This window comes from Thamnophis elegans, chromosome 6 (assembly GCF_009769535.1).
Source record: "Thamnophis elegans isolate rThaEle1 chromosome 6, rThaEle1.pri, whole genome shotgun sequence".
Lineage (NCBI taxonomy): Eukaryota > Metazoa > Chordata > Lepidosauria > Squamata > Colubridae > Thamnophis > Thamnophis elegans.
Window position 1 is genome coordinate 35517589 of NC_045546.1, and position 21862 is coordinate 35539450.

General features: G+C 35.6%; 1 protein-coding gene across 1 annotated transcript in view; it reads right to left on the minus strand.

Moving 5' to 3' along the window:
• The window catches only part of CIP2A (cellular inhibitor of PP2A), a 30742-nt gene that overhangs the window by 2247 nt on the left and 6633 nt on the right, over positions 1-21862 (minus strand). The window contains exons 5-20 of the mRNA XM_032219847.1: positions 20090-20186; positions 18933-19055; positions 18200-18345; positions 16583-16658; positions 13184-13408; positions 11979-12138; positions 10571-10712; positions 9759-9858; positions 9398-9516; positions 9039-9237; positions 8504-8578; positions 8314-8424; positions 7800-7996; positions 4952-5065; positions 2633-2715; positions 54-193 (exon numbers count right to left, since the gene is read on the minus strand). Of these exons, the coding sequence (XP_032075738.1) occupies positions 54-193; positions 2633-2715; positions 4952-5065; positions 7800-7996; positions 8314-8424; positions 8504-8578; positions 9039-9237; positions 9398-9516; positions 9759-9858; positions 10571-10712; positions 11979-12138; positions 13184-13408; positions 16583-16658; positions 18200-18345; positions 18933-19055; positions 20090-20186 (2107 nt within the window). The remainder of the gene's footprint in view (positions 1-53; positions 194-2632; positions 2716-4951; positions 5066-7799; positions 7997-8313; positions 8425-8503; positions 8579-9038; positions 9238-9397; positions 9517-9758; positions 9859-10570; positions 10713-11978; positions 12139-13183; positions 13409-16582; positions 16659-18199; positions 18346-18932; positions 19056-20089; positions 20187-21862) is intronic.

The following is a 21862-nucleotide window of genomic DNA, read 5'->3' on the forward strand; positions in this document are numbered from 1 at the left end:
GAATCACAAGAAGTGGCAACACACAAGTAATCCTGAATAAATAAATAACTTACCTTAATACTCAGTTCTTTTCTTGCCTGTTCAGTTTTGCTAAGCTCTTTTCTAAGAATGTCAATTTTGTCCTCCATATCTATTTTTTCCTTCTGTCTGACTTTTAGTTTTTCTTCTTGAACTTTTATCTTCTGTTGTAAATCTTTTGAAAAATATGAAAGAAAGTGGTTTACTCCAAAACTTTTGGACATTAATACTTTCCCAGAACTATCATTGCATGAATTGTGCAGCACTGCCATCTGCTGAACATTGACCGCTCACATTTTACAGTCCTCAGCATTTGTCTTAATAAAGAAGCATTTTTCAGTTTAGTGCAAATATATACTTGAAATGTGGATTTTAAGAAACAAAGTGTAATAGCTAAATTTAATATTCACTTAACCATGGCTTCTTTAATAAACCAAAATGACAGGTCCAAGAAATAAACCAGATCCAAAGAAATAACATTCCAGCTCAGCAAAACATATGAACTTACTTTTTTTTTGCCTGATTTGCCTTACATATAAATAATTTATTCTGAACAACAGAAAGTGCTTGTATTGGTTAATTCAGCAATTTACATTAATTAGCATAGCCATGTTTTCTCAATATATCTGGTTACAACAATTATTATTTCTAACCCATGATGACAGATCTGTTATTTGATCAAATGAAGAAAGTATTGTCTTGTGATATTGTTTAAAATCTGTGCTGTGATTTGTGTACTGATATTTCTCTTTCTATGCATCACCAATGAAAATACCTTGCACTTTCAGCATTACAGTTACTGTTTGCCAAACGTTTTTCTTAGCCTTTAATTGTAAGTACATGTACATGTAGTCCTCGACTTACGATCCCAATTTAGCTCAACATTTCTGTTGCTAAGCGAGACAAGGGTTAAGTGAATTTTGCCCCATTTTACAAACTTTCTTTCCACATTTGTTAAATGAATCATTGCACTTGTTAAATTAGTAACAGAGTTGTTAAGTGAATCTGGCTTCCCTGTTGACTTTGCTTGTCAGGTCCCATAAGGGGAACATATGACCCTGGGCCACTGCAACTGTCACAAATATGACTCAGTTGCCAAGAGTCTGAATTTGGATCATATGACCATGAGGAAACTACTATAGTCGTAAGTGTGAAAAACGGTCATAAGTCACTTTTTCAGTGCCTGTTGAATGGTCACTAAACGAATTATTGTAATTCAAGAACTAGCTGTCCTGGAATATGATGTTTGTCAAACATAAACAGGTTGCCTAGTGAGGAAAGATCTCTGGCCTATAAATAATTTAAATTAAATTAGGCAGAAACTAGACCTAAACAGCTCAGGGGTGGTGAAATCTAGCACCAGGAAGTAGGGATGGCAGGATCATGCCCTCGTGGTGGGCACTCGGGTATGGAGGGCAGAATGTCCTACCTTATGCTTAGTCCTGACACTGTGGGGGTGGCATTAGCAGTTTCCTTTGGCAGGCCTCTGCTCTACCTTGTATCATTTTAAGTGTACCAGCTGCCACATCTAACTAAAGGGTCAACAGAGAGAAGTTCCATATGCAGAGAGATTAATCTGGATATTAGCTACCCTTTTCATGAGTTATGAAGGATAAAGATCATTCACTCTTCTACTTAGTTCTTAGCCAAATTGGCAAGATAGCCTAGGCCCCCTCAACCAGTTATATTGGCTTTGATTCAGAGTATAGGTAGAATTTCAAAAGCAAAACAATTCAAGGGTCCCATTAACTAGGTTAGCATTTAAATATATCCTGAACCAGGGTGCATTTTAACATGCAATGTACTGACCATTGACAAATACAGTAAAAAAAAAGGAGCAGAACGGAGCAAATTAAAAGTAGAAGATTTTTGTTCTCCTAGGCTCTAGGGCAGGGGTCGGCAACCTTAAACACTCAAACAGCCACAAAGGTCCTAACCAGAAGCCTCCCATTCAATTCTGGGGCTGACTGGAAGTCCGGTTTCCCCACCATAGAGTCTCCTCCTAGCGTAGCATCTTTTTTCCTCTACCTGCCCTACCCAAAAGCCCTATCAATTGTGGAGCCAACCACAGCGCCACAGAAGGATGAAAAAGCCACATGCGGCTTCAGAGCCGAGGGTTGCTCATCCCTGCTGTAAGGGATTATGGCCTTCTGTTGCCAGGGCAGAAGATAGAGTAGCACTTTATTTTTTAAAACATTTGCTTTTCTAGGTTTTCTCACTAGCATTAATAATGCTTGAAATAAAAATAGCTCCCTTCTTTTTAGGGAGCAGACTAGGATTCAGCTTGTCTTTTTTTGCTTGGCTTTCTAAAATGAAGGAGCAGGACTTGTATGCTTTATAGCCAAGGCATTAGAGTCAGATTCTTCTGCACGACTTAGAAAACAGGCTTTTGAAATACTTGTCTTTGGGATGCCTTAAAAAGGAACATAGAATTGCAAGTTTACAGCTTTTCAAATATAAAATAATGTTATAAACAGCCTGACAATGAAATGTCTGCAAGAAAATAGCCAAGCTAAGGGAGCATGAAGAACCCAACAAATATGCAATAATGGAACACGTGAATTTCTTTATGAACAATATGTTTGAAAAAGCCGATAAATTTATAAGTACTAACTTGATATTTCTCCATCTTTTTCTTGGATCTGTTTGTTCAGTTCTTTTCTGTGTTCTTCTGTTTCGAGAAGCTGAACAACGGTTCTGAAATTGTAAGCATAAATATTAGATTTCTCATTTTAAAATAAATATGATATGCCTCTAAGTATCATACTGCAGCTATGTATATCAACAACAGCCTTACTTGTTATCAAAGTTTATTTTCATATGATGTGCCTTCAATAGGGAGAAGCACCCCACACCCAAATGAAACTTCATGTCATTTAACAATGTTGAAAACAGGAATTAAGAAAAAAAAATGAATCAGATAAAAAGTTGAAGTTGGGTGGCTGACAAGTGAGAAAAAAAGTAGATAGTATAATTGGAATAGGCATATGTGTTAAAATATTCATGACTGGGAAAGACAGGGGAACAAGGTCAATGAATAGGCATTGCAACTAAATCAGCCAATAGGAGCTTAAACAGATCTGAGTCTGTGGAAAGAATTGAAACAGAAACTCAAGCTTGGAGTCTGGGTGTGACTTAGATGAGAACTGAAACTGAAATTAGTCAGTAAGCTCTGAGGTCTGTGTCTGTTGCTCTAAGACAGTGATGGCGAACCTATGACACGCGTGTCAGTGCTGACACGCGTAGCCATTTGGGGTGACACGCACAGGATTTCATGCGATTCATCCTCGGCTCCTGCACGGCCGCCGAGGATGAAAGAATCTGTGCTGGAGGAACGGGGGGGGCGGGACGTGTGATCTCCCCTGCCCACACTCACTTACTGTATCGCCGCCACCCCTTTCTGAGCGCAGGAGCTGCTGGTAAGGCGTGCGTGCCGTGCGCACACACGTCATCAGCGCGGCGAGGGAGGACCCGCAGGAGAGGAGCGCGGGAACAGTGCGCGCCTCTCTCCAGTCAGGCCGGCACAGAGAGTCTACTCCTGGGACTGTCGGTTACGACCGCACCACAGCAGGGAACAGCGGAGTGCCAACGGGAACTGTGAGCACCATTAGCAGCAACTATTGGGGTGCCATGGACTTGTAATTGCCCACAATAACTGAGATAAGTGAGGGGGAGGTTGTGTTAGCTTGTTAGGCTAGTTAACCCCTAATTGGCTATCTATAATTCTATCTGCTGTCACTGGCCCACTGATGGAGCACCCAAAAAATAAAAAACAAAGGTTAAGTAAAGGGAGTGGTAGTGGCAGTGGCCGACCCTTTCAAGAGACATGGAGCGAGATGTATGGCATTATAGAAAAAAATGGCAGATCATTTTGCGTTCTATGTACTGAAACGGTAGTAAGCAGAACGTGGAATATAAATAGACATTTTGAAACTAATCATTCCCAGCTCTTGGAAAAAAGTGAGGATGAAAGGAGGGAATACATTTCCAGGAAGCTTTATAAGAGCCAATCTAACTCCATCCTTAAATTTATGAAAGGCTCTACAAATTTAAACTCTGCAAGTTTGAGCATTGCTCACTCCATAGCTCAGCATGCAAAAGCGCTTAATGAGGGAGAATTTATTAAAGAAACTCTCCTAAGATGTGCGCCAGTTCTATTTCACGATATGCAGAATAAAGATGCAATTATTAAGAGAATATCTGAGTTACCACTCAGTAGAAATATCATAAAAGACCGAATAATGAGACTGAACACAAACGTACAACAGCAATTAAAGAGAGACATAAGGAATTGTAAATATTTTTCCATCTCTCTTGATGAAACTACTGATGTCACATCGCATGCTCAGTTGGCCATTATTGGTCGATATTCTGATGGTCACACAATGAGAGAAGAGTTGATAAAGTTAGTATCAGTGCCAACAAGTACATCAGGAAGCGAAATATGTAAGGTTGTTATGCAAACATTCTGCGACCTAAGCATTGATATATCTAAAGTTGTGTCAGTGACGACAGATGGTGCCCCAAACATGGTGGGGAAAAACGTTGGATTTGTGAAATTGTTAAATGTTAAATAATTTGTTTTTGGTTTATTAAATACAATTATATTGCAATTATACATTTTTGTAGTTTAAACTATAAATTGCGCAAAATTATGTTTTTGTCGAAGTGACACACAACGCGAGTTATGCTCGATTTTTTGCCGATTTTTGACACACCACGCCAAAAAGGTTGCCCATCACTGCTCTAAGAAGTAAAGAAAGCAGTCTGTCTGGGCTTGTCCTGAAATGAAATGAAACTAACTGCTTGTGCTTGCCTGTAACTTTGTTTGGCCAAAAAACAAAAAACAAAACAAAAACCAAAAACCTATACAACTTTTCTTATAATTCCACAAAACCATTTAATTTAAACTTTACAAAAGAACTTAACTTACTTTTCATTCTGTTGCTTCAGCGATTCATTCAGTCTTTTAAGGGTCTCAAGTTGTTTATTCAGTGAATTACACATTCCCTGCAGATTGTTATACTGCTTTTCGATAGTTTCATGCCTAAAAATTTCATATTATTACTATTAAAAAGAATGAATGCTATGCAATTTTCATACTATAATATTTGATATGTTAGAGTGTGGGGTCTTTGGTGCTCTCTGAGTTTGGTTGCTTTCTTGCAAATGTTTCATTACCTAACTAGATAATATCATCAGTTCAACAAAACCTTAATTTAACCCTGAGCTACAAATATTGTTTTATATTAATATATATTAGAACCTCCTATCAAATTGAAAACATTTATCCACTTTCTCTGTGTTTGGAATTGTGCGTTTAGCACTTTAAATTCAACTTTCAGTGCTGAAACATATTCCATAAGGAATTCTAATCAGAGTACCCATTTTTTTTTTTAAAAAAAAATCTTGTCACCAATTAATTGCATGACAAATCTTTAAGCTCTATGCAGCTTGTGTGGAATATAAATATGATTTTTGAACAATAAGAAATAAACTTATTTTCTGGTAATAAAAGAGACAACAGAATCTGATCTATCAACAAGAAACATGTAACATCTGCAGTTAATTTTTACTTATACTTTCACTTATACAAATTGTGTTTTGAGATCTACAGATAAACAAGCTATTCACCAAAATACTTCCCAATTTTCAAACAATCTTGTGAACTCTTAAGATGTTCTTTACATTACTTCAATCAGGCATTTTTTCTCTTAGAATTCTGTTCATTCTTTGAGGGTTTTTTTATTTTTGGGAAAAAAATTTGTGCAAAACTTGTGATTTCAGTTGCTTCTATTTCTATCACTTTGCATTACCTATTAGTAAATAAAGTAAAGGTTCCCTTCGCACATATGTGCTAGTCGTTCCTGATTCTAGGAGGTGGTGCTTATATCCGTTTCAAAGAATCAGAGCTGTCCAACGATGCCTCTGTGGTCATGCAGCCGGCATGATTAAACGCCGAAGGCGCACAGAACACTGTTACCTTCCCACCAAAGGGTGTCCCTATTTTTCTACTTGCATTTGGTTGGCAGAAGCTGGGACAAGTAACGGGAGCTCAGTCCATTACACGGCACTAGGGAATCGAACCGCTGAACTGCCAATCTTTCTGATCGACAAGCTCAGTGTCTTAGCCACTGAACCACCATGTACCCCTACCTATTAGAGGATATGATAAAAGTTCCCACAACTAAAAAACAATACAAAAAATAACTGAAATGATTCATGGATAAGATTAAGCATTCAGACCTAATTTTGCAGTTTGCTAGCCAAACATTATTGTTGTTTTCACAAACAAGTAATATGATATGAAATAACTTTATCATAAGATAAAGTTATGAAATTTATCATACCTATGTAAAATAAGATTAGCAAAGGGTTCAATTTAACTGTTAGCTTTCAAAAACTTCCAATTTGTCCAAATTTTGAATTAATGTTTTATTTAAAAGCTCAGCAATGGCTAGCTATTGCATTTACATTTAAAATATTTGAGAAAACTTATATGCCTTTACTATCTAAATTTTGCAATATCTGATAAATTTCAACCAACACTGTTTGAAGAGTAGAAATCTCTTTTTTGGACAGCCTTTTTTCAACCCATGCAGAAAGGAAGGATACTACCCAATTTTATTCATCTGACTGAGGAACTGTTGGCACTTACAGGTAGTCCTAGACATATTAGGGCAATTGGAATCAGGATTGTTATCACTAAGAAAATGTGATCATAAAGTGCAAACTATTTTGCATAGCAATGACAATAAAGGTAATCCTGGCTGCCATCATTAAGTGAATGTCTCAGTCGTTAGGTGAAGCAACTTTCTGCCAGCTTCACACAATCAATGTAGGGGGGAAGCCAGAAAGAAGCTGCACGCCCCAGACTTTGCTGCAAGAGGCTGCATGGAAGTGTTGGGGAGAGTCTTCAAGGGTTTCAGAAGCACTTGGATGTTTAGTCCCAGAATCAAGAGGCTTCTGAAGCATTTCCATTCTGTGGCTGAAAATTCTCCTCATATTTTGGCATGAAGCTTTTTGAGGCAGCCTTCAGAGACAAGATCTGGATCTGGGGACTGGTTGAAAATGGCCCGTGCCATAACTCTGCTGGGATTTTGGAATGGAGCTTTTCTAGCCAGCCCTCAAGAAATCAATGTCCAGATTGCAATCATGTAAACGTGGAGGCTCTCCACAGGTTGGAATGCCTTCATTTAACACCATGGTAATTTTGAATAGTCACTGAACGAATGATTGTAAGTCAAGGACTACCTGTAAATATCAAATTAAGTTCACATGGGTTCCATGACAAAATAGTTTTTCAATTCTTATGTGGATGCTTTTGAATAGATAGATAGATAGATAGATAGATAGATAGATAGATAGATAGATAGATAGATAGATAGGATAGATAGATAGATAGATAGATAGATAGATAGATAGATAGATAGATAGATAGATAGATAGATAGATAGATAGATGTAGATATAGATATAGATATATACACATGCGCACGCACTAGCTACTTTATTTAAGATAAAATGATTTTATTGAAATTGATCCAATATTGTTCTTTAAGCAAAATATTTATAATGCTAGATATAACTAGATTGGTTGGACACATAGCAATGTTCCTTTAATTATAGAGCCTTTAAATTCTATTTGTCAAAAAAATTAAATCTTCATATGTATCCTTTTTGATGATATAAATAATTATATATAGTCTGAATGCAATCTCTCTCTCTCTCTCTCTCTCTCTTGCTTTCTATAGAGAAATGCTTAGCAGAGTTATATCTTACTTTTGAAGCAGATCAATGGAAGATCTTTTCAGTATCTCATATTCTTCTGCTATTGTTTGCAGTTTCCGATTATGCTGAAATAGTTGTTCAATATCACTTTGTGCCCGTTCAGATTCTGTCTGCTGTGCTTTCAGTAGTGACTCCAGATCTTCATTTTTTCTTTCTGTATCCTTCAGTATTGAAGCAAGCATCCTAGCCTTTTGGAATTTGTGCAAAATGACAGTTCCATTGTGTGAATGAAATGTTAGGACACTAGACCAATCAACCATGCTAATACTAAACCAGCACTTAAGGCTTTTAAATTTCAAGAACTCAGACAGCAAATTAGCCTTTAAAGTGTAATTTGCAGACGTACAAATATATATAATCATAAAAGGATAGCGCCAAGTAAGTGAAATATATAATCTAGTTTATTTTCAAATACAAAATAAAGCAAATTACATGAGCAATTTTGTATTGACAGATGTACGTACATAATAAATGAATCCTTATATGATAATTCAGCTTTACCCACCTCAGATTCAGCTTGAGCTCTCTGGCAACGATACTGGGCAATAAGTCTATCAGCTTGAGAAAGAGCTAACGCCTTTGCTTCCAAAAGGTCCTGCAACCTTGTTTCCTTGGACTTAAAAGAAAATTATTGCAAAATGAACCACACATTGAGCACACACATGAAAAAAAAAAGTCTTATTACATATACTCACTGCCAATGCAGACAGTTTCTGTTCATATACTTCTATTATTTCAGAGACCCTGATGTCTGTGACTGATTCCTTCATCTGTTAGAAATGTTCATAATATAAGCTAAAGCAATATGCAAATCTTAATTCAAAATTGTACCTATATGGACAAATAAAAAACTTGATATGAGGAATAACTACACAAATTCTATTCACAAACTGATGTCAAACATAACCCAGGTATTAATGGTATTAATATAATTATTGAAATACTGCATAACAAAGTTTTCTGTGCCCCTATAACTAATGTGTATCAAAACTGAACAAATGAAAATCCATTTATTTCCATATTAATTGTTTCTATAGCATATTAATTTTAAGCATTGTAATTATAAGCAAGGCTTCATATTTATTTTCTTACAAAATCAATTTACTTCACTCGGATATTTAGTGGAGTTTGTCCAAATTTCTGAATACTGTAGATTCAAGTCCCACACTGAGCTACACTGTACTGTGATCAAGACAAAAATGTTTTCATGTTTGTGTTAAAAGCACTAACCTCCAAGCCAGACTGGAGTTTGTGAATCAGGTCCTGAATGCTGAAAGTTGCAGCATCACCATCATTGGGATGGCAAACATTAGAGGCCTTTACTGAATTTATAGAAGTCATGGATGCCTGCAGGTGACTTCTTCTTTTAGAGGCATGCTCAGATTCCTGTTGTTTGTAAGCATTATTGGCTGCAATACTTTCACCAAGCCTAATAAAAGCATCACACACAAAAGGTGATATTTGTGGGAAAGTGTGTGTCTTATAGAATAAGATCAAAATGTGAAATAATGGCAGTGACTCAAGGTAGATTTTCAAAAACATTTTTATGAAAGGTAGAATTTTTTTAAAAGAAACAATAGGAAACTTACACTATGGCAGGAAAGTCTGGCAATGGGGCTGCTTCAAATAATATTCTAAGTCCTGCTTGAACTTGTTCTCTGTGGTCTGATGTTAAAGCAAAAGCCAGAGGGGTAACCAAGCGTTGGTCCTAAATATAGAACACTTTTTAGTTTTAAAAAACCTTTCTTTTTCAAAACAGTCAACAGTGGTTTACACAGGATTTTGTACAAACAGTACCTTCTAGTCCTTTTTCACCTCCCCAGGTTATACTTATGTTTTTAAAGGCTATGGAAGGTTGGTTTGAAAAGTCCAATAGTCACTTTTAGAAAATGATCAGAATGACATGTATCATTTTTAGAGTGATTAATATAAATATTTAAAACTTTGTACCTGAAGAACTTTGTAAAAACTGACTTCCATATTAGGAACCATCTGCTTAAGCTTACTCATCAGATCCAGTGTTTTTAAGATTAGCTCAGCAGAAAGTTTGCTAAAAAATATTAAGAGAACATTTTATAATGAATAAGCATTCAAAATTAAAATAATTACTTTTACAAGAAAGCAAGTAATGGCAGGATATAGTTGTCAATGGCTTTCCATCTGCAGTTATCAGGAAGCTTAAAAAAATAAAGACATGGTTTGGGGCAAAATAAGGTAGAATTTGAAGTACTATTATGTAGTGATGATGAGCATGTAATTGCAATATATAAACTTTTGAAACATGCTTATACATGTTACATAACATGTAACATAGATAAGCTTTTGAAACAACTGTTTTGAAACAGTTTGAAACATGAAGAACAGTTTAAAGATGATAAAGTGGGCTAAAATTTTTGGTTATAATATATAGTAATAGCACTTAGAGTTATATACCACTTTACAGTGCTTTACAGCTCCTCTAATCAATTTACAGAGTCAGCATATTGCCCCCAACAATCTGGATACTCATTTTACCAACCTCCGAAGGATGGGAGGCTGAGTCAATCTTGAGCCTGGTGAGATTCAACTGCCAAAATGCAGTCAGTGTAGTCATCTGGCAGTCAGCAGAAGAAGACTGCCGTACTGCATTCTAACCACTGAGCCATCACGGCTCACAATAATAGGGACTATTCCCTGCAAAATTTTGATTTATTCTTTTGAAATACAAAGTTATGGGTTGGAAAAAATAAAAAAGAATTATAAAAATACTAGGTTGTGCTTACCTCAATTCACAGTCCACAAATTTTGTCCCAAAACTAAAATCAATTCCACTAGAAGTGAATTGGTTTTCTATTAAAGTAGCACACTTGCTAGCTGTTAAAACTTTAATGACATGCATTTTCAGCATATCATCTGCACAAAGAGGTACATTCTGTCAAGGATTCTGTTTTTCTGAAATATTCAATTTATGGTCAAATTCACTAATGAATACTGTTATATTCCTCACTTACTGATTCTTTGTTTAACAACCTTTCAAAGTTTGCTAGTTGAAGAAAAAGAAAGGAGGAATTAACATCAAACAAACAATCCAAAGAAAATACCCTAATCAAGGAACTACAAAAGAAAAAAAATCATATATCCACTAATACTGGAAGGCAATACTGGAAGCTTTTATATTACCAGGGAGCAAATAGGAAGCAAATTCTGCACCTAGATGGGTAATAAACCATCTGCAAGCAAACAACAAAGCTCAAAAACATCAAAGGCTTCACAGTTCAACCTTGAACTATATATATTATCTTCTGGTTAGGAAAAAAAACCAGCTTTGCAATCCACCCTCATACCATAGCATCTACGGTCACATGAGTGCTATTTACATGTTTCACAAACAGCTTCTAACAAGCAGAATTCATGGAGAACGTGGAAGGGAAATTGCAAGTTGCTGTTCCATGATATTTTGCTGGATGAGTGCAGGAATTTGCTTAATATCAAAAGCAGATGCAAAGTTTTAAGTCCCCTGATTTTTTTACTTAGCCATTATGGCATTTAGTGACAGAATTGTTGGGTCTCAATTGTGATCAGTAAGCAAGGATTGTCTGTAAGTAAAACTTCCTAATGATGCAAAATGGAAGTCTAAACAGGAAAATAAATCTAATTCAAAGTAACTTGTTAAAAACTTGGGAATCTTTAAGCAATGTCCACAATAACTGGCAAATGAAGAATGCTCTTCTGTATTTTATCACAATTTCCCAAATAAGTCAAATAATAATTTATAATTTTATTATGGTTATTTTTTCTTAATTTCTGTTGATTATAAATTTATAATGGCAAATATTTTGGCTAGATATATATGGTATCATGCAATAAAAATACAGACATTGAAAGGAAAATAAGTCAATATCAAGAAATCTGCTCATAGTTATTAAGTGCCAATTATTGATGCATTATTACATATGCATTTCCTATATAAAACACTAAGAAAAATGTTTAAACATTTTAAAAAGTTTAATATCCTAATCTGTTTTAAAATTAGCTAGATGAGTGTCTCTATTTTGTCTTAAATCTTTTTTTCTTTTTTATCCAATAGAGAATTTGTTTTAAGCTTTATGTAATTAAAATGTATTTAACTTATTTCAAATGCATGATTTTCCCCCCGCAATTTTCAATAAGAAAATTTTTCAAGAAGGATATTTATCAAGATATCAATAGTCTTGATCATTCGTTCACATTTTTTCTTTTTCAACAGATCTTCTAGTATGTGGTCAGGAAACTGAAGATGGTCGAGAAGAATGGGCAAAAGAAGATCCACAAAGCGTTCAGCAGTTGCACTATTGCCAGCATCAATAACATCCTATAACAGAAATATTATCAATTTAATGGCATTGAAACAATTAAATAATCATCCTATGTCACCAAACTTAAATTGGAGTCAAATTTATTATTTTTAAAAATACAATCCAACCATAAAATTTTATATAAATTTGATTTGACCTTAGCAATACCAATAATACTTAGACATATACCACTTTATAGTGCTTTACAACCATCTTTAAGCGGTTTTATTGAGTCAGCATATTGCCTCCAACAATTTGGGTCCTCATTTTACCCACTTTGGAAGGATGGAAGGCTTAGTCAACCTTGAGCCTGGTGGATTTAAACTGCCAAATTGCAGGCAGCCGGCAGGCAGCAGAAGTAGCCTGCAGTTCTGCACTCTAACCACTGTGCTACCAAGGCTTAATTTTATTAGTTTGTAGTTTTAAAAGGGTTATAGTTTAGACATATTAGCTTAAATAGACTATTTTTAACCATTGTTTTACAAAAATATAACTGTTAATTGTTGATCTGATTTCCATAACCACAATCTTATCTTTTCCCTTTAAAAAAAATGAAATAATAATTAATGAGTTATTTTATTACAAGAATTTACAAAATTGTAGGTAATAGGTCCTTAGATGAGGAAAATAATAAAATATATTTTTTAAATAAGAAAATTTGTAAGAGGTTTAATTTTTGCCTAAATATTTTCAAATGTTCATTTTTATAAATATTTTATTACTTCACAGGCCCCTAACAAGTATACACACAGGTTAAAAAGTGTCTTCATATATTTTTCTCTTATGTGATCAAATGCTAACAATGTCCTCCTGATTCTATGCAGATTCTATACTATTCCTCATCCTTCCTTGCCATCCTAATTTAAATCTGGTATCAAACTAGCTACTCCTTACATCTGATGAAATGAGCTGAAGTTCACGAAATAAGCTTTTTAATCAAGTTTATTAGTAAAAATAAGTATTACCAGATTCCTTGATAATTTTTTTGCTACCATAAACATTCCTCCTACAAAAAATTAGAAGTAACCCAATACGACAGCCAAAGCACATTGAATTCAATACCTCAAATAGCTCCCTGAATAGCTCCAAGGCAAGATTTGAACACTTTTCAGATACTTCTAGTGGCTGGTTTGACCAATGTACTAAAACAATAGATGAGTCAGAATTCTTAGCACGAGTTGCAAGTCTTGTGCTTGCAGAGACTGCTACATTTGGTTCCAGTACTGCTTGACGTACAATATGACGGAGTTGTGTCACTGAACAAAATGCAAGTAGCAATTCTAATATCTGAAAAACACAAGAATTATTAGAATAACATTCTTTACACTAATATTTACAATTTCAGATTTATGATGCAAAGCTTTATTGCTGAAGCACACTAAAAATTGTTCATTTCATTCACTATATCAGACCTGGAAGTCATTTTTTTACTTTTGGGATTTCAGGCCTGCCACACTTTCTACTGTAGGAAAAGGGGAGGGGAGATTATACAGAGTATGGGTGATCTGTAGCCATAACAACATTTTTTTCTCAGAAAGTCACGGTCGCTTTGTCCCTGCACCTGGACGGATGTGGATGGGAGGAATCTTTCTATGTGATAAAATTATGGGTGTTGAGGCAGGATGTTGGATGTTGAGGCAGGATCTTGACCTTTCAACTGGGTGGGAAAACCTGGAAGCTTTCAGATTTGGGTTTTCCCAGATGTGCCAACATGACATCTCTAATAAAGTGGAACTTTGTGGAAACTCAAGCCTTGGAGTTTTCTTTCGTTGCAGGTGTTTCTTGGAACCCTGACACAGTATTTTAAGCATTGCAGCATTGAATCTTGATATTTTTTTAAAAAAATTAGCAAACTATCTCTTCAAGAAATTTTAGTTTATCTCAGGACATAACATAGCATTAATCATTTTGGATTGCATCTTGATTATGCAAAGATCAAGAAGATGAGCAAATGAATCTGCGAAAGTGTGACAAATAACAAACAGGCTCTTAGGGTATTGTGGTCTGTAAAAAAAAGTTGATAGTTTTCCTACTATCTACATTTTCAGTTGTTCTTTTTAAAATCAGAAAGAAGAACAAAGTAATAGACATGAACAGTCTAGGACAGTCACACAGAACCACAAAACGGCTGATATAGATCACAGGCACAGAAAATGAAACAGATAGGAAAGGGCACAAAGAGGCACAGAAACACATACTGTCACACAGAGGGTCAGAATCAGAAGGACAGAAAGTCTACACAAGCATACAAAGGGGAAGAATTACAAAGGGACATAGAAAAATAAACCACTATTTTCTTCTGGTATTCAATGACTGAAAATAACTCCTTTTCCTTATCAATACAAGGATGTTTTATTCCGAGAATCCCTGACCCTTCCATAATCTCCATCCAACAAATTTTGTCAAGCAAAGGAGATTTTGGTTGATGCGGTCAGTTTCTGTGAAATGGAACTGCTATTTGTATTGTAAAGGAACAATATGACCAAAGCAGTTGAAGAAAAGAAGGGAGGATTACTAGAGGAAGAAGAAATATGCAATGAAAGATCCACCTGGAGCAAGTAGAATCAGCAAGGAAAATCTGCAGTGTATAACTGAGGACAGCACTGATGAGATAGAAAAGGAGCTAATTTAGGACAGTGAGTAGAGAAGTGTGACAGGTATCCAAAGGAAAGCTATCTAGAAAAGCTGTCTAACATATTAAATTTTATAACTGGATGTACAAAGAACTGAAATAGTAGGAACTGAAAGGCAGCTATGTAAATAAATGTATACCCAAGTCTTGGAAAATCAATGGTTCAAGTCTTAAGAAATATAAAATATGATTGATGAATGAGGTTAATTCATCAGAAAATATTGTTTGATCAAAGAATATTTTTTAAAAATCGAATGTTAATTCTTTGTCTGTGTTTGTCTAAACAACAGAGCTCTTTTTATGCAGTTCTTTTTTTATTTCAAGTTATATAGCATGTTAGCATAGACAGGGGAGATGGTAAAGCTATATCATAGTTGAACTTTGGAGCGGAGGGAGAACACTCCTGGCAATCGCTTGTGCAGGTCCCAACATGTTGTTGCCTGTTTCCTAGGGCTGAGACCATGAATGATCCAAGGCCACTCCAGCTTGGCTTCATACCTAAGGCAGGACTAATAACTCGTGGTCTTCTTGTTTTTAGCTTGATGCCTTACCACCACACTAAGCTGGCTCTTTCATTGTTTTGTTTTTTATTTAATTTATTCTATCTATCTATCTTCTACTTGAGAGACCACCTCCTGCCAATTACCTCCCTGCGACCAATTAGATCACATAGATTAGGCCTCCTCCGAGTTCCATCTGCCAGTCAGTGCCGACTGGCAACTACACGGAGGAGAGCCTTTTCAGTAGTAGCTCCGACCCTTTGGAACGATCTCCCCGTGGAGATTCGTACCCTCACCACCGTCCAGACCTTCCGCGCAGCCCTTAAGACCTGGCTAGCCCGCCAGGCCTGGGGACAAAGATAACCTGCCCCCACCCGAATGATGAATGAATGTTGCTTATTATTTTACTTCTATGTATTGTTTGTGTCTATTGTCTGTATACCCCCTCCCCTCATTTTATGTAAGCCGCCCTGAGTCCCCTCAGGGAAAAGGGCGGCCTATAAGTACTAATAAATACCAAATACCAAATACAGTATCTATCAATCTATCATTTATCGATTTATCATATCTATCTATCTATCTATCTATCTACCTATCTATCTATCATCTATCTAAATTAGGAATTGCCCATCTCCATCAGAGAGCAACTCTGGGCAGTGTACAATTACAATATAAAAGCATATAGGTTGTATACATTTATATTAGGAGAAAAACAGGATTAAAATGATTAAAATTAAAAAGATGAAGGGAGGCCTAACTACCTCCATGGCTGCATGCTCCTGTATGAACCCCAAGAAAGATAGCAGAGCCAGGTCTTCAGATATTTCTGAAAAGCCAGGAGAGTGGGGTCCCAGAGAATGCTCCCAAAAGTGAAGACAATAGTTGAACTATTTTTTAAAATATGAAATTGGGAACTTTAAGGAGAGGTTTAGTTTTATCAAGGCTTTATAAATGTATGTAAATGGAAAGAAACTTATTTTCCTGATGTTAAGGAATGGATGCAAGATATATTGTATATTTGTTATTAACTTTTGAAACATTTTATATTCTAAAAATGAGAAATAAAGTAATATGCTTCTACATGGTCTAGAGTTAACATTAATATTAATAGAGTTAAGATTAATGATTTAAGATTAATCTTAAATTGATATTACATGGTGTTTTTATTAGTTTATTTTTCCTCATTAACATTAAGCTTACTTTAATCATTTGAATTATGTAGATTTTGTAGATGTTATGCACTAATAACTTTTATTATTGTGGTTTACTGCATTTCATCAATAATATAAAAGATTACTTCACACACACTATTGTGCACCTAGAAAGTACCTTTGCTGAGGAATCAGAATCTCTTCCATGAAGGAGGCCTATCACTTGATTAAGACAAGATGTAAAATGTTCATACCTATAGTTTGAAGAAAAAAAGAAGTTTAAAAATTTGAAATTATGAATATTTTGATAAGCAAAAATAAAAATTACTCGATAAGGAATTTAGCAAACATTACTGTCTGTTTCTTGAACTTCTAGGCATGATACCAGCAGTTTTGTGATCCTGACCTGGATGCTTGGCAACTGATTCACACTTATAACAGTCAGAATTCTGTGGTCACATAATTACCATTTGCAACTTCATTGCTATTTTCCACAAGCAAAGTTAATGAGGAAACTGGCAGGCAAGGTTGTGTGTTATCTCCCCACCCCAAGACACCAACTATGAAATACAAGATTGCATTCAAGAGCGTGCTTGTGCCAAAGCGTGCTCTTTCTAGCTTACATGCACTTGTGCAATGCAGCAGCCTCCTCTCCCAGCATGTACATAGTGGCATGTTGGCTACATGCTTGTGGGTGGGTGGCATGATTCCTGAAGCAGCTTTTCCAGAACTGATAGCCTCTTAGGGGATTCCAGTAACGGAGAGCCTTACTTTGCTTTGCTCACATTAACAAAGCAAAAGAAAGCTTTTAGTTCCTGGGACTGTGCTTGCTGCAATCCCACAAGTGGCCGTCACTTTCAGAGTGGCTGCATTCAGGATCAGCTTGTGGCTACATGATAAGATCTCAGAAGGGTCCACTTGGAAAATGGCAGCCGCTTGTGAGATTGCTCTGTGCAGCCCAACAATGGAATGGCTTGCTTTGCTTTGCTAACGTGAGCTCTGAAACATTCCGTAGGACCAGATAAGTAAAGTAAATCAAACTACTTTGCTGCTGCCATTTTCCAGCCAATCATTAGCTGTGAACTGTTGTGTTTCCCCGAAAAAAAGATCTATCCCAAAATAAGCCCTAAGTTCATTTTTTAAAAATATGGTCCCAATACAAGTCTTACCCCAAAACCAAGCATGTTCACATTTGGTAAACGAAAACCAATGCTGTATATTAATTTGTTAATGGTGTAGAATAAAAAATATTTGAAATACTTATCAGCAAGATGAAAATTCTGAAAGGAGAATGACCCTAGCCCTGCAGCTGCAGTGTCAGGTTCCAAGTAATGCATCCCTCACAAATCGAACTCCGAGGCAACCCAGATGTCAAACAATCCCACAACCTGATCAATTTAAGCTTGACATGCAGCCTATTCTGTTACAGCTTTTTATGTAATTAAAACAAGGGACCCACATCTAAAATGGTGCATTTCACAATATACAATATTTTTAATTAAAATTTTAGAAAAAACTAGCTGTATAACCTGATTTAGCCCAATTATTGACATGTCCTGACAGAGAATGATTTCTTATTACCTTACATTAAATAGAAATTAAAGCTATAGGAAAGTACTATAGAATTTAATTCATATCTTAAGAACCAAAGAATCAAAGAAAAGATTGGAAGAATATAGCAAATGAAATCATTCAATAAGAACCAACTAGGACAAATGTTTACAAGAAATGTAAAATATATTTATATATAATTAGAGGGATGTAAAAAAAATATTATTTATTATGTAAAGCCTACTTGGTAAGATAATCTGCAATCTTGGAATTCTTCAGGAGATCCATAAGCAGATCCACAGAATATTTTCTTGTTAGTGTTCCATCACCATTCACAAGGATATTAAATATTAACTGAAAAGTCTGGTGAATATTTCTGGAATGAAACAGCTAAACAAACAAAACTGATTTACAATCATATGAATTTTACATTACATAGCTCAAGTCAATTGAATTCAATGGAAGGAAGGGGCTATCAGATTTTTGGTCTTATGGAACTTCAAATTGTCTTACTTACTTAGGAGTATCAAGCCCAATTTAGGACTTCGAATACTAGACATAGTTTTTTTTTCTTAGAATATATGAGATATGTACTGATTGTGAGTATTTGTATCAATACTTTGTCACAGGCAAATCCTTCTCATGTCTTTAGAACTTCCCATACTAAGACTCTCTTTAGAACAGAAGGACTTATTTAGTCAGCTAACCAGATCACACAATTTAAATCTCTAAGGCTATTCCAAGGAATTTTCCAAAGGTATGCCAGACAATGGGCTGGATTGTCCGATCAACAGCAGCACTTGATAAGATTATTGTTAAGGGATATTGTTATTAGATTGTAATTTTTTTTAAAAAATGTTTCTTAAGGTAAGTTACTCAGAGCCATTGGAAATTAAGTGATGTAGAAATTATAGTAAATAAAGGAATAGATATATAAATACTATGCAGAAGCTTCTTTTAAATTGAGTCAGACTTACCTTTTCTCCAACTTCTTCATTTAATGTAAGACTTGATAATATTGAAAGTGCAAAAACAACCATTGTTAAACTACTGTGGGCCAAGAAACTGATCAGAGTGCGATAAAAACCTTTCACATTCGTCTAGTACAAAGAGAAAAAAAATCCTTTAAAAATGCAACGAGATTAAAGTTGCAGCCTAATTCAGGGCATTATATGCACTACAATAATTTTCTTTTAGTTGAAAATGTACTCCTTAAAATCTTACAATTGAAATATCTAGTCAAAATGATTAAAAATGCAACAACAGGCTTTGTGGTTGTATATATAGGCATGCATGCAGATCTTGGTGTATTCTGGTCTTTTCCCATGTAAGATTGAGAATATCTTGGCAACTCTCAATCTTACACGGGAAAAGACCCGAATACCTGTACCCATGAAAATCTACGAAAACACACACACCCCTAAATAATGCATAGGATATGACTGCCATATTTGTAAAATACTATGCTACCTACAATATACTGCACTGCAACATACATATCAATATTATATTACATTTACATTATAATTATAAAAAGATAACTTAATTAAGCAAATTATGTGGATAATTTTATTTAGGAACAAAACCTAGACTTTGTAATCATAAGATATAAGATATTCAACATTCATAACAGTAAACATGCTCATTTTTTTAGCATTAATAGTGATCAACATTCTGAGATCTCTTAACTATGAAAAACTCAGTTTAAGCTTTGCTCAATTTCAATCATAGATCTTCAAAAACCATGAAGACATATTTTAGTTTACACAATCATTTAAGCAAGTAAACACAATTGGAAATGTATTAGGAAACGTTAACTGTCTGTAAATGTATGGTCACAGATATCTACATTCCATTTAATTATAATGAATATGGATCTGATCCTTTCATAGTGGAACTACAGAATAATAGAATAAAAGTTGATTGAAAAAAGAAGAATCGCTTTAGATAAAATATCTCGTATTTTTGCACAATAAAATTGAATGAGAAAAAACATCAAAATCGCACAAAAATAAAAGTTTGCAGATTAAATAAGCAATTGTGACCTTTTATGGACCAAAATTACTTTGATTTACAATTATTAAATTATGGAAATAATGTTTTAATAAATACTTCAATAAAGCAAATTTCTTACCAATGACTTGATATATGTTTGAACAGTGAGATTATGTCGACAAAGATTTGCCAAAAGTCCTAGGCATGGTATAGTTAACTCATCTTCTGTAGACTGACTATAAAAAGTCATTAAATATTTTAAAATAATTCAATATTTACTAGTATTTACAGTTTAATCATTATTCATTCAGAAAATATTGACTTTGCTGTACAATCTAGAGAACATTAATTAACATCAATTAATTAACATTAATCAATTAACATTAATCAATTAACATTAATTAATTAACATTAATGTAGAAAACATTAATGTAGAAAACATTAATTTTAGTATTTGTATCTATTAAGATACAAATCTATGTATATACTAAAATTAATGTTTTCTAGATTGTATAACAGTGAATATTTTCTGAATTATTAAGCCTTATATAGCTGACTGTAAATGTTAGTGATTTAAGGCAACATTGAAGAAAAATACAAATTCAGCATTTAAACTATTCAAATTACTTTATTCACTTTATTAATCAATAAAAAGAGAAAAATAAGGTGACTGACAGCTGGTTGAGAAGAGATTGCCTATAGTTAGGTGGTCAATGATAAAGTGCTAAAACTACTTGTAAATGCTCATAAATACCACCTCACTATGTGATACTTGGATGCATTGAATACTAGGAGACCTATTCTACTAAATGTTCAGGACAAACCACTTCTGCAATAACTATAGGTTGCTTATATACCAGTGATGGTGAACCTTTTGTGGCTTGCATGCCAAAAGTGGCGGGAGTGCAGGGGGGTCGTGCACAGGCGTGCCACACCCATAATGCTATGCATACGACCCCAGCACGCATGCACACACGACCAGTGTTCCCCATTTTTGGTGTGCTTTTTTCACCCTCCCCAGGCTCCAGAGGCTTTATAGGAGCCTGGGGAGGGCGAAAACAAAAAACTGGCCCCATGGGCAAACCAGAAGTTCAGGAACGGACTTCCGGTTTGCTCGTAGTGCCGGATTTAGCCCTCCGGAACCTTCAGGGACCTTCAGGAGGCTTCCCTGAAGGCTCCAGAGGGGGAAAAAATGACCCTACAAGCAAACCAGAAGTAACATGCAGTTTATCCTTAGGGGCGGTTTTAGACCTCTGGAGCATTCAGGAGCCTTCCCTGAAGGCTCCGGAGGGGAAAAAAAACAACCCTACGAGCAAACTGGAAGTCACTTCCGGTTTATTCGTAGGGGAGGTTTCAGCTCTCCAGAGCGTTCAGGGAAGCCTCCTGAAGGCTCTGGAGGGCTAAAACCGGCTTTACAAGCAACCCGGAAGTGACTTCGGGTTTGCTTGTAGGGTCGTTTTTTGCACTCCAGTACCTTCAGAGAAGCCTTCTGAAGGCTCCAGAGGGCTAAAATCAGCCCTACAAGCAAACAGGAAGTACATTCCTGAACCTCTGGTTTCCCTGTAGGGCCAGTTTTTCGCTTCAAGGAAGGCTTCAAGGAAATGTCCGGAGGGCAAAAAATGACCTCAAAAGAAGGCCAAAGTCAGCTGGCCAGCGCACACATGCGTGCTGGCCAGCTGACAGGGCAACGCCTTGCATGCCCTGACAAATGGCTCCGCGTGCCACCAGTGGCACGCATGCCATAGGTTCGCCATCACGGTTATATACTAATGTTAAGGACAGCTGGCTTCTATTGTATATTCTATAGGATAATTGTTTGGGTTGTCCTATTATGTTATGCAGGAGCAGCTGACCAAACAAAAAGAGAGACATTCCTGTGGCATAGTCTCATAACTAGTAGAGACTCAAAACC